Source organism: Argiope bruennichi, chromosome 7, assembly GCF_947563725.1.
Source record: "Argiope bruennichi chromosome 7, qqArgBrue1.1, whole genome shotgun sequence".
Taxonomy (NCBI): domain Eukaryota; kingdom Metazoa; phylum Arthropoda; class Arachnida; order Araneae; family Araneidae; genus Argiope; species Argiope bruennichi.
In genome coordinates this window covers 85,840,191-85,854,827 of record NC_079157.1, presented here as the reverse complement: position 1 = coordinate 85,854,827, position 14,637 = coordinate 85,840,191, and the positions used below count along the sequence as shown (strand labels likewise).

Sequence of the window (14,637 nt, the reverse complement as noted above, 5' to 3'; positions counted from 1 at the left end):
AAATATCTTGTCGTTTCTGATTATATTATTTTAGTTCAGTCTGAGAGTAATCCCAGTTTATATTATTAAATGTAAACATCCCCTTCTTTCATCTTTCCTCTCACCCCTATTTTGACGAATTAAACCCATCCTAACGCATATTCAAAAGCGCGGAGGGTTTTAGAATAATTTGTTGTCAAACAATACTAAATTATTATCATTAAAAACAAATGAGTTGATTTAACATACTTTAGTGTAAAGTTATTTATTTCATGTTTGCAAGATGAAATAAATCAATTTAGTTTTTGTCATTTGATGACATTTGTAAAGTTTGATAACAATTCTTTTATTGAAATGGAATTTTGCAATTGACTTTTAGATCGCTTCCTAATTTTAAGCATTTGTAAGTTCTCAATTACAATTCACTTTTTTAACTCTACTCTTTAGATCGAATATTACATGCGCTCAATACTACATCAGAAGCCTATTTTCTCCATATTTTTAGATCTATATTACGTTTAGAGATACAGTGGCTCAAAAAATTGAGAGTACACCTTATTTTATTTAATTAATACGACTTTCAATATAAATAATACATTATCGAGAAGAGCGAACATGTTTTTATTTTTACCCATAATAAATGGTTTAATTTAGTGTAAAAACAAAGAAAAATCAACGAAAAATTTCTAAATTGAAAAATTTTAGAAGCATTTTAAATAAACATGCGCATAATTTTCCCTCAAAAAATTGAGAGTACACCAATGAAATGTTTGCAATATCTCGCATAGAAACAAAATGTCACTTTTAAGTTGCATGTCTTTTGGCTCCTATAATGGCCTCTAAACGTCATGGTACCGATTCGACCAATTTTTGGCGGTATCTGAAGATATTTTATCCTATTCTTCTTGCAACACTTGTTTTAAATAAGTTTTGCTTTTATTTTTTATTTATTTGTTTATTTTTTGCAACTTTTTCGAGTATAGACCACAAATATTTTATTTGATGTCGGGGTACTGTAGAAGTGTGTGTAACTGCTGTTTACAATGAAAAAAGACATCATATTTTGACGTTCTATTTGCGGTTGTTGTCCTGCTGGAAAAGGAAATTTCCTTCTAAACTCAAATTTATAACATTTTTTAGATTGCTGCGACCATATGGTTCTTCTAACTTGCTTCTAACTAACTTCTCAAATCATAGGCAAAAGTGTAAGTACTGAAACTATGCGAAATGCCATTAGACAAGCTGGATATAAAAATCGCATTGTTAGAGAGAAACCGTTCATCAGCTTGCAAATTCAGATAAAGCATTTAAAATTTGCAAAAACTCATTAATTGAAGACCAATTACTTTTGAAAGAAAGTTATATTTAGTAATGAAAGAAAACTCAACATTTCTGACAGTGACAGCCATCGTACTGTACGGAGAAAGCCTAATACTGCTTTGGATCCAAAAAATTTACGTCCTACAGATAAACATGGTGGTGACTAAGTCATGAATTCTGGTTTCACGGCTTCATCCGGGGTAGGAAATTTAATTCTTATAGATGGCATTATAAATTATATGGTTTACTTGAATATACTTCGCAGCAATCTAAAGGAAAATGCTAAAAATTTGGGTTTAGATGAGAATTTCATTATCCAGTAGGAGAACAACCCCAAACAGAATGCTCCGAACATCAAAATGTGGTGTCTTTTTCATTGTAAACAGCAGTTACACACACTACCTCAGTACCCCTGCATCAATGCCATCAAATTTTCGTGGGCCATATTCGAAAAAGTGGCTCAATAAACACAAAATTAAAAGGAAAAACTATTTAAAACAAGTGTTCAAAAAGAATAGGATAAAATATCTTCAGATACCGCCAAAAATTGGTCGAATCGGTACCATGACGTTTAGAGGCCATTATAGGAGCCAAAAGACATGCAACTTAAAAGTGACATTTTGTTTCTATGCGAGATATTGCAAACATTTCATTGGTGTACTCTCAATTTTTTGATGGGAAAATTATGCGCATGTTTATTTAAAATGCTTCTAAAATTTTTCAATTTAGAAATGTTTCGTTGATTTTTCTTTGTTTTTACCCTAAATTAAACCATTTGTTATGGGTAAAAATAAAAACATGTTCGCTCTTCTCGGTAATGTATTATTTATATTGAAAGTCGTATTAATTAAATAAAATAAGGTATACTCTGAATTTTTTGAGCCACTGTAAATAAAGTAATTTTAACAGATGATCTAGATATAGTTGAATTATATTATAATAAATAAGCAAATGTATCAAATAAAGAAAGGACGAATATTGAATCTTACCTTCCTAATTTATCATTTTGATCAAAACCATGCTTTTTCATGCTTTCTCGAAAACTACCCGTTTTCTTAAGCTTCAAACTATAGCTTGCAGAGCATCTTAAATTCTTAAAACTAAAATAATACTCCAAGCATTTTAGAATTCCATCGGTTTACAATTGATCATCAGCTGTTATACAAAATAAAAAATAATAAATAAAAAAATAACCGAAATAATATTAACAAAATATGTTTATCAAAGAAAAAAATCGTTTGCTTTTACTTTTTAATAATATTTTAAGAAAATAAAAATGGTAGCAGTTATAAAATGTCTGAAAAGGAATCGTCTGCTAAATGTCTATTAGCATTTAGATTTTACAGAACACATGCTATTGAGCTTGTAGATTATTCCACAATTATTTAGTTTTATTATTATTACTTGGTGGGCAGAATCGGCTGAGGACAGGCTTATCACTCAATTCTAAATTAACAGTGGGGATTGATGATAAATAATTTCGTCTTTTACCTTGTAATATTTTGACAATATTCTGCAACTCATCATTGTTGTAGAGACATCCTCTTAACTAAATATAAGAAGAAATTAATGTTCTAAAAAGAACCTTCTTTTTTTCAATTTGTTTTCATTCTATTTGATATTTACTGTTGCTCAGAGAATAAGTGAGTTGCCAGCAGAACTATCCAACATATTATAAAATATAATCACAGATAAGTGTTTTCTTTTTCTTTTCAAGTATCTGTGTTCAAAAGCTAATCATAAGTATCCACAGGTTTTTACTGGAATTGCATTCTTATACTATTTTTTTCTGGTCTGTAACTGATTGATTTATCATGATGCATTTTGCTCACGAGAATGATGTTTTCGTTACTTTTTGGAAAGTAATTCCCAACATTTGCACCATATGCAAAATAAAAACTTCAGCTTTGTACCTATATATTACGCATATGATCAGGAAGTTTTAGTTGCTTTTTTACTTTCTCATATATGTAGTATAGATATAGTATAGTAATCATTAAAAAAAATTCGAACTCGAGATTTTGACGAGAACCTACGTTTTAGTTCCTGAGTTCGAGAGACAAATTTTTAGGAAATGTTCGTCTGTCTGTCTGTGACAAAAAATAATTCAGGAATGCTTTGAGACAGATGGTTGAAATTTGTTCGGTTTTTACATCAGATTTCTATCGAATTTTGAGTAAAATCTGTTCAATGAAAGTTTGGCTGTTCGAATATAAGCTTATACAAAAATTATAAAACGAAGAGCTCTGGACAAGTAATATTCGGTACTCAGATTTAATATCTATCAAAGTTTGAGACAAAACCAGCAAAGGGTTGACCGTCTGTATTTTCAGAAACATGTTAACGCGATAGTTCAAAAACGCAATGACTAAAATATATTAAATTAAGTATGGGATTTTCTGACCTGTAAATCTAGTTTTGGGCCAATTTTTTTTCAGTCGGGTGGGAAAAACACATTTAAAATACACATTCCATTTTCAGATACTATTAACTGAACGTTCATAAAATATAACATAATTTTCTTACTTCTTGTTCAAAACTGAAGAAGGATTCCATTTATTTTCTGCTGCGCAATTTGTATGACGAATAGAAGCGGGAAATTACATTATTGTGAATGGTAACGTTTAAATTCGAATACAAGATTATTAAAGAAAAGGACAAATATTCAAAATATCTATTTATAATAAGCAGCAGTAGACAGACACTTTCTATACATCAGTGGAAAAGGACATTTTTAGAATTCGTTTTGTCTAATGTCTTGAAATACCAAGATATAAACAATATGATATATCGTACTTTAAGCAAAAATTGAAATCTTGACCAATGGAGTTTTATAGAGATTTCTGAATGCAGAACTTCATATGCATTTTTGTTTAAAATATTGATATACATTACCTGCCCATCATGCAGATTATCCATTCTCAAACATGTTCATCTTTTATCATAATATTAGCCAAATAATTAAAAGAAATTTCAAAAAATGGACCCATGAAAAAAAGATTGAAGTGCTACTGATTTAATTAATTTCGACAAGATCTCTTCGCAAATTCTTTTACGTTCACTTCATTCAAAAAGTTCACCGCATCATTATTTTTCAGTTCCTGTATAAGGCAACTCACCAATATTTTAAGATTTTTTTTTTGTCTAAGAACTTCTCATCAGTTAAAATTATATTTAACAAATTATCTCTCAAAACAATGAAAATTGCTTGACAATGTAGAGCAGAATTTTTTCAGTGTGTAATCTGATAATTTTAAACATGTATCTTTGTGAGTCTGTTTATTTTCTTTTTTTTTAGATTGACATCGCAAAGATTCCTCATGATTTTACTATATATATTTAGATTATAAATGTACTTATACTAATAGATTCAATAAAATTTAAATTATCAGGAAGATGACTCATGGAATTTTGAACATAAGTTAAATGTTTTAATGATATATTTATTCCTGTTAGAATTATGCGTAAGCCTTGTCGCCACGTAAACACCGAGTTTCTCCGAAGTAACATTAAACTTCAGTTTGTTAGGTTTACAGTTGAAATTCCTTAACTGTTATATTTGGCGAGTTGTCGTTGGAAAAAAATTTCTAATTTGGCGATCATGATAAAACTTTATAACACCAGACGAAATTTGAGAAAAATAGTGGTTTCGATAAAATATCTGGAAATTCTAGGTATCGAAAAGTAAAAAAAAAAAATCCGGAACACATTCACTACTGATCCTATTCGAAGTAGAATATTCCTACACTTCGATAAAAGTTTACAAGGAGTTTATAGTATTTTAGGAATGAACATATTTATAAATACGGATTAAATATCTTGGATTTTTTTCTAATGTTTGGTCTTTCGCAGGAAGTCTAGGTCTCCTGGCAGTTGCAATGCTATTCATCGGCATCGGAATAGGTATTGCAGTTATGTATCTCTACCTGAGACAAAAGGCTGACAAATCCCAAGAAGACAGGATAGTTCTTCAAGTGTCTAAAGCGCCAGATGCTTAAAGAGAATATTTACATTCTGAGTTTATCTAGAACATTCATTGAAATGTTGTCTGAGCGTTTTTCAAGGTGTTGAACATTAAAAAAATATTGATGATTTATTGGTGCAAATTAATTTTATACCATTGAATAATGTTTATGATGTTAAAATGATTTCAATATTCGAATCTAATACTTACCCTTAACATACTATCTGTTAATTTGTTTAAATTATGTTTCTGAAGCAACTGTCATACTAATTGTTTAAAACAACAATAGATTTATAAGAGAATATGAAAATTTTCATATCTGCTAGAAATGTAAAGGCTTTAAATTATAATAAAATACAAAGTTAAAATGCAATGGTACAAATTAAGAGCTAGTTGTAAATATTAGTTATATAATTATGCAAATGCTATTGGACTTCGCTCAGAACAACAAAATTTGCCTCTGGTAGGTTTTTCTTTTGTACATAGTAAAAAAACTATTTAAAGTTTTGTAGTATGTGTTTTTTCTTTGTCAATCTGTTTGAGTGAGTAAATGGATAATCAAATTGATGATGTGCCTTTTATTAAAAGACAATATTTAGCAGAATGTATGTAAATAAAAATAAATTCCAAACTGTGTGAGTAATTTTTTTCTGTAAAATAAAAAGTATACATTTAGAGCTCCAACTAAATTTTTGACTGTTACTTCAACATAATCCAGAAGCATTTCACTCTCTTTTCTAATATTGCCTTTTACGTTGAAAAAACAGAGTATATTCATTACTAGAAGCATTTTTTCAAAAGAAGATACAAATTCCCATCGCTTTCTCAACACATCATATTAAATATCTTCAAGTTAATACCTAATATACGTGAATCTAAAATTCACCCTTATTCAAACACTAACTTGTTTGAAGATTCTTGCTTCCTAGCCTGCATTATATACTTTTGGTACTTGTCAGTTGTAATGGAAACCAAAACACCACTAAGAAAATTTTCGCCAATTTGGCGTTTTCAATCCTCAAACTAAACGGGTGGAGGTATATTGATGACTTACTTTTGATAAATTTAGATAATACCAATATTGTGACTAATTGCTATCCAAAAGATTAATTGTAACAGAAACAAATAAAAACCAACTTGAGGCCACCTTTCTGGATTTAAAAATAGAAATAGCTAATGATAAAACAATAGTTGGTATCAACGATAAAAGGGATGAATTCAACTTTAAAATAACAAAACTTTGCAATTATCATTCCAATCTAAACTCTAAAATTTTCAAAAATCTAATTTTCTCACAATTAAACAGGATCAAAAGAGTTTGTAATAAGAAAATTACCTATATTGAAGCAACAAATAATCTCATTAAAAATTTAAATAATAATAAATTTTCCAAAAACTACTGCAATATTATTTTTTTAATTAGAATAGGGATGATTTGGGATTAATCCTTTACCTAAAATAAAAATAGACATTCCGTTGCATATTAAATAACTCAATAGATAGCGTGTCAATAATTACATAGAATACATTCAATTGTTCTCAATAAAAAATAAGTTTACCATCAATGTTTTTCCAGAAATAACAATATTAGACTAACCGTTGTTCAAGAATGAGATGTTTAGATTTATTTCCTGATAAATACATGTGTACATATTAAAAATGATATATAATGCACAATTAATACATATGTGCATATTAAACAATGATATGTAATGCATAATTAATACATATGAGCATACTAAATAATGATATGTAATGCATAATTAATACATATGTATATATTAAAAAATGATATGTAATGCACAATGAATACATATGTAATATTAAACAATTATAAGTAATGCTCAATGAATCCATAAGTACATAGTAAACAATGAGATGTAAGATACCATGAATGGATACTGAACATATAGCGTGTCAATAATTACATAGAACACTTTTAATTGTTCTCATTGTAAATTAATTTACCAGCATTGTTTATCTCGAAACAACAATATTAGCATAAAAGTTGCTCACGAATGAGATGCTGAGATTTATTTCAGGACGAATACATATATATATATTAGACAATAATGTGTAAAACACAATGAAAGAATACTGAATATAAAGCATGCCAATAATTACATAAAACACATTTAATTGTTCTTAATGGCAAATAAGTTTACTAGCATTGTTTCTCTTTGATGAAATATTTTTTGTTAGTAGTTAATACACAAAAACATTTAACCAATCTGAAAACTGTAGTACATAAATATATGCCAAAATAATCATATAGCATGATACTAAAAGACGAAGGTGCAGTCCAAAGGAAAGGAGGATTCATAACAATTGCTCTTATTTAATTTCTTTTTTTTGCATCTTTCTTGAAAGGTAATGCTATTGTAGAAGTATATTTATTAATTATGAAAACAATGATATGTAATGCACAATTGATACATATGTTCATAATAAAAAAATGATATGTAAGGTACCAAGAATGGATACAGAACATATAGCGTGCCAATAATTACATAAAACACATTTAATTGTTCTTAATGGCAAATAAATTTACTAGCATTGTTTCTCTTTGATGAAATATTTTTTGTTAGTAGTTAATACACAAAAACATTTAACCAATCTGAAAACTGTAGTACATAAATATGTGCCAAAATAATCATATAGCATGATACTAAAAGACGAAGGTGCAGTCCAAAGGAAAGGAGGATTCATAACAATTGCTCTTATTTAATTTTTTTTTCATCTTTCTTGAAAGGAAATGCTATTATAGAAGTATATTTATTAATTTATGAAAACAATGATATGTAATGCACAATTGATACATATGTTCATAGTAAAAAAATGATATGTAAGGTACCATGAATGGATACAGAACATATAGCGTGCCAATAATTACATAAAATACATTTAATTGTTCTTAATGGCAAATAAATTTACTAGCATTGTTTCTCTTTGATGAAATATTTTTTGTTAGTAGTTAATACACAAAAACATTTAACCAATCTGAAAACTGTAGTACATAAATATGTGCCAAAATAATCATATAGCATGATACTAAAAGACGAAGGTGCAGTCCAAAGGAAAGGAGGATTCATAACAATTGCTCTTATTTAATTTTTTTTTTTTTTTTTTGCATCTTTCTTGAAAGGAAATGCTATTGTAGAAGTATATTTATTAATTTATGAAAACAATGATATGTAATGAACAATTGATACATATGTTCATAGTAAAAAAATGATATGTAAGGTACCATGAATGGATACAGAACATATAGCTTGCCAATAATTACATAAAATACATTTAATTGTTCTTAATGGCAAATAAATTTACTAGCATTGTTTCTCTTTGATGAAATATTTTTTGTTAGTAGTTAATACACAAAAACATTTAACCAATCTGAAAACTGTAGTACATAAATATGTGCCAAAATAATCATATAGCATGATACTAAAAGAAGAAGGTGCAGTCCAAAGGGAAGGAGGATTCATAACAATTGCTCTTATTTAATTTTTTTTTTTTTTTTTTTGCATCTTTCTTGAAAGGAAATGCTATTGTAGAAGTATATTTATTAATTTATGAAAACAATGATATGTAATGCACAATTGATACATATGTTCATAGTAAAAAATTGATATGTAAGGTACCATGAATGGATACAGAACATATAGCGTGTCAATAATTACATAAAACACATTTAGTTGTTCTCAATAAAAAATAAGTTTATCAGCATTGTTTTTCAAAAAATAACAATATTAACATAACCGTTGTTCAAGAATGAGATGTTTAGATTCATTTCATGATAAATACATATGTAGTTATTAAAAATGATATGTAATTCACAATTAATACATCCGTATATATTAAACAATGATATGCAATACACAATTAATACATATGTACATATTAAACGATGATATGTAATACACAATGAACACATATGTAATATTAAACAATAATATGTAATGCACAATGAAACACATATGTAATAATAAACAATGATATGTAAGGTACCATGAATGGATACATAGCCAGTCAATAATTACATAGAATACATTTAATTGTTCTCAATAAAAAAGTTTATCAGCATTGTTTTTCAAAAAATAACAATATTAGCAGAACCGTTGTTCAAGAATGAGATGTTTAGATTTATTTCCTGATAAATACATATGTACATATCAAAAATGATATGTAATGCCCAAGAATACTGAATATATTGCGTGCCAATATTTACATAGAATACATTTAATTGCTCTCAATGGTAAATAAGTTTACCATCATTTTTTTTTTCTTTTTGGTGAAATATATTTTGTTAATAGTTAATATACAAAAACATTTAACCAATCTGAACACTGTAGTGCATAATATAAGCATAAAAAAACACATAACTTGATACTAAAAAACGAAGATGCAGTCCAAAGGTAAAGAGCATTCATACCAATTGTTCTTATTTTTTTTTCATCTTTTTTGAAAGGAAATGGTATTGTAGAAGTATATTTATAAATTTATGAAAACAATGATATGTAATGCACAATAAATACATACGTACATAGTAAACAAAGATATGTAATGCACAATTAATACATATGTACATAGTAAACAATGATACGTAAGGTACCATGAACGGATACTGAACATAAAGTGTGTCAATAATTACATAGAATATATTTAATTGTTCTGAATAAAAAATAAGTTTACCTGCATTGTTTTTGCAGGAATAAAAATATTAGCATAAACGTTGTTCAAGAATGAGATGTTTAGATTTAGTTCCTGATAAATACATGTGTAGACATTATAAATGATATGTAATGCACAATTAATACATATGTATATATATTAAACAATGATATGTTATACACAATTAATACATACGTACATATTAAACAATGATATGTAATGCAAAATGAATATATATGTAATATTAAACAATGATATGTAATGCACAATGAATATATATGTAATATTAAACAATGATATGTAATGCACAATGAATATATATGTAATATTAAACAATGATATGTAATGCACAATGAATATATATGTAATATTAAACAATGATATGTAATGCACAATGAATATATATGTAATATTAAACAATTATATGTAATGCACAATGAATATATATGTAATATTAAACAATTATATGTAATGCACAATTAATACATATGTACATAGTAAACAATGATACGTAAGGTACCATGAATGGATACTGAACATAAAGTGTGTCAATAATTACATAGAATATATTTAATTGTTCTGAATAAAAAATAAGTTTACCTGCATTGTTTTTGCAGGAATAACAATATTAGCATAAATGTTGTTCAAGAATGAGATGCTTAGATTTAGTTCCTGATAAATACATGTTTACACATTATAAATGATATGTAATGCACAATTAATACATATGTATATATATTAAACAATGATATGTTATACACAATTAATACATACGTACATATTAAACAATGATATGTAATGCACAATGAATATATATGTAATATTAAACAATGATATGTAATGCACAATGAATATATATGTAATATTAAACAATTATATGTAATGCACAATGAATATATATGTAATATTAAACAATTATATGTAATGCACAATTAATACATATGTACATAGTAAACAATGATACGTAAGGTACCATGAAGGATACTGAACATAAAGTGTGTAAATAATTACATAGAATATATTTAATTGTTCTCAATAAAAAATAAGTTTACCTGCATTGTTTTTGCAGGAATAACAATATTAGCATAAACGTTGTTCAAGAATGAGATGTTTATATTTAGTTCCTGATAAATACATGTGTACACATTATAAATGACATGTAATGCACAATTAATACATATGTATATATATTAAGCAATGATATACACAATTAATACATATGTATATATATATTAAACAATGATATACACAATTAATACATATGTATATATATTAAACAATGATATGTTATACACAATTAATACATACGTACATATTAAACAATGATATTTAATGCACAATGAATATATATGTAATATTAAACAATTATATGTAATGCACAATGAATATATATGTAATATTAAACAATTATAAGTAATGCACAATTAATACATATGTACATAGTAGTCAATGATATGTAAGGTACCATAAATGGATATTGAACATATAGCGTGTCAAAAATTACATAGAACATATTTAATTGTTTTCAATGTAAAATAAATTTATCATTATCGTTTCTCTCGAAACAACAATAGCATAACAATTGTTCACGAATGAGGTACTGAGATTTATTTCAATATATATATATATATATATATATATATATATATATATTAAAATATTAAACAATAATATGTAATACACAATGAAAGAGTACTGATAGAGTACATATAGCTTGCCAATAATTACATAGAACACATTATTTGTTCTCGATGGAAAATAAGTTTACCATCATTGTTTTTCTTTTTGGTGAAATATATTTTGTTAATAGTTAATATACAAAAACATTTAATCAATCTGAACACTGTAGTGCATAATATGAGCATAAAAAATCATATAGCATGATACTAAAAAACGAAGGTGCAGTCCAAAGATAAAGAGCATTCATAACAATTGTTCTTATTATTTTCTTGCATCTTTCTTGAAAAGAAATGTTATTGTAGAAGTATAGTTATTAATTTTCAAATAAATGAATATAATAATGATTGATTGTTGCACTCAGAAACAAAATAGTTGAAGGTTGTAATTATTTTGATACTTGTTTCAATTTGCAAAAAATATTGTATACTGTATTGAAAAAAATATTGTAAAAAAATATCTTGTAGGAACATTGTAATGTGGAATTACTAATTTAGCATCCACTTTTTTTTACCAAGCAATATTATTATACATATAATGTTGAAATAAATGTTATTAAATTTTCCATACTACAGTTCTACAATTAGTATAGTATTTTATACTTTTACTACAGGGTTCCCACAAGGTATGCAGCGTCTTATATTTGTAAATTCGGATAGAACATGTCATGACTACTATTTTGCTGTATAAAATGTGGGGTCCTCAAATATAGCGTTATAGTCTAATTAAGAGGTGAAACTTGTGTTATGAAACTTCAAGAATTGAGAAAAAAAACAAAGTGAAAATCAGTGTTGATTGAGAACTTTCAATACAACAGATTTTAGAAATGTCGGCCGTTCTAACAAAAGACATGGCGAAGTCTGGAATCGAAGCTTGCAATTATTTACTGCAAAACACTGGTTTCAATTTCCTTGATCTCGGTTTCAATTGCAGCACTTAAGTCGTCCAATGTTGAGGGCTATGTGAGATACATTTTGTCTTTCAGACGTCCCCATAAAAAAGTCGCACAGGTTAATATCTGGGGAGTAAGGTGACCACTCCATAATTTTGCCTTTTTTCGTAATGGAATCCAACCCGATCACTCTATCGTGAAAATGTTCTGCTAAGAGATCGAAGTTTTGCTGAGTACAGTGAGGTCTAGCACCATCTTGCATAAACCAGTAATAATTTATCTTGTCTATGCCATGCAAGAATAGGATGACATTGACATCCAACACGTCAAAATAAGCTTCACTGGTAACATCTTCAATTTAAAAAAAAATGACCCACTGATGCCTTCGGCAGATAACGCAGACCATACTGTGAGCCAAGTGGGTGCAGTGACTGAATTACTGAATGATAAGGATCTTCAGAGGCCCAGAATCTTTTGATCTTTTTATTAACATATCCTTGAAGGTGGAAGTGCGTCTTTTCACTGAATTTTGAATTTTGTAAGGGAACAGAGTCGCATGCCTCCTCATTATCCGATGCATTGTGCTATTGGACTTGTCGAGTTGCCATGCCAACTGCCATACCGAAGTTGATGGACTTGCTTCGCACACTTCTTTTGCTTTCGGAGTATTAGCTTCCGTTCTTGCAGGCCTCTCTTAATTATGATTAACAAACTATGAAATTCACTCATGTATTAAAATTAATCGTGATTTCTACCTAATGCAGCAGATGATATACTGAATAGAGTTCCATAATACAGATCAGAGCTAATAGGCTTTCGAAAAAGAATAATTATTTTTAGAATGAACACATAAATCGATACTGGCTTGGGTGAAAGAAGACAACTTAATAAATTTGAAATTCGCTGATTTATGAAATCAATAAAATTTATGACGCATTATGCAGTTTTAATGAGAAAAGTCATGAAACGAGCAAGAAATAAAAGGCAAATTCTGGTATCGAGGAACTTGGCTATTTCGAAATCATGGAATCATAATAAAAATGTGAAGCAACAGAAATGAGTGTGAGACGAGAAAATTAAAATTAAAAACGACAATAAAAAAACATTTTTAGCATTAAGCACTTTAAGAAAATTTTACATTATAAGTAAATAAAAAAATTGATTAGGAGATAATAATTATATAATTTTAAAAATTAACAATGTTTTTAAAATAACAATTATTTCTGTTGTAATAAATAAAACGTATACAGCACTTTGAAAACAATTATTCAGCAAAGAAATATAACCGTAATAAGTAATGTCAGTTATTATAAGGTCTTCAAAGCTTACAACTGTCCGTAACTTTTAATTAACTAAAATAAATTTGAATTTTATAATGATATTGTGGCAGGATTTTCAAAAAAAAATGAAATATAGATAAATTCAAATAAGCCAAGTTCTACAGCATCTTTAAAGTAACCTCAGAGTCACAATTTAAAAAGAAAACTGTCTTTAAATTCAAATTTATGCTTGCAAAATTGCTGAAAATTTAGACACAGCATAACGCTGAGTTCAGTAAAATAAAAAATAAAAATTCCCTTCTTTTGTTTATTAGAATTATAAGGCGGTCTTATTGTAACGCCATCCTAATAAACCTATCTTCTGCTATAGCTGCAGATTCTTTTATAATTTTATAATTGGATTGAAGATATTGACTGGTGTGTCCATTGTGTTCCATTATAAACTGAACCAACCGCTTATTTACTTTAACTCTACCTCCAGTTCTTTGAGTTAATTCATAGCTAATACCTTCATTCTTCAATTTTGTTAAAATGTTCCTTTTATCTTGCTCGTTTCTAAATAGACTCAAATATTTCGAGAATTCTTCTACATACGCACTTACTCCATATCTTATGGTGCAGCCCCGTCTTGGAAACATTTTTAATTTGTTTCCTTTTTTTTTTCTTTTTTTTGAGTTTTTTGCTGATATTTTTTCTATTTTTGATACAACACTATTTGCGAATGGTTCTGAAGGATTTTTTGTAACAGAAATTTCATCTGAAAATTTTTCTATTTTTGATACAGCATTATTTGCGAATGATTCTGAAGGATTTTTTGTAACAGAAATTTCATCTGAAAATTTTTCTATTTTTGA

General features: G+C 27.5%; 2 protein-coding genes across 2 annotated transcripts in view; one reads left to right on the top strand and one right to left on the bottom strand.

Annotated features, from left to right (window-relative positions):
• LOC129976225 (uncharacterized) overlaps positions 1-5,897 on the top strand; it is a 95,039-nt gene extending 89,142 nt beyond the window's left edge. The window contains exon 15 of the mRNA XM_056089684.1: positions 5,152-5,897. Coding sequence (XP_055945659.1) covers positions 5,152-5,297 — 146 coding nt within the window. The 3' untranslated portion in view covers positions 5,298-5,897. The remainder of the gene's footprint in view (positions 1-5,151) is intronic.
• A 6,637-nt stretch (positions 5,898-12,534) lies between these two features.
• The window catches only part of LOC129975465 (SUMO-specific isopeptidase USPL1-like), an 83,903-nt gene continuing 81,800 nt past the window's right edge, over positions 12,535-14,637 (bottom strand). The window contains exons 6-7 of the mRNA XM_056088526.1: positions 13,259-13,316; positions 12,535-12,854 (exon numbers count right to left, since the gene is read on the bottom strand). Of these exons, the coding sequence (XP_055944501.1) occupies positions 12,535-12,854; positions 13,259-13,316 (378 nt within the window). The remainder of the gene's footprint in view (positions 12,855-13,258; positions 13,317-14,637) is intronic.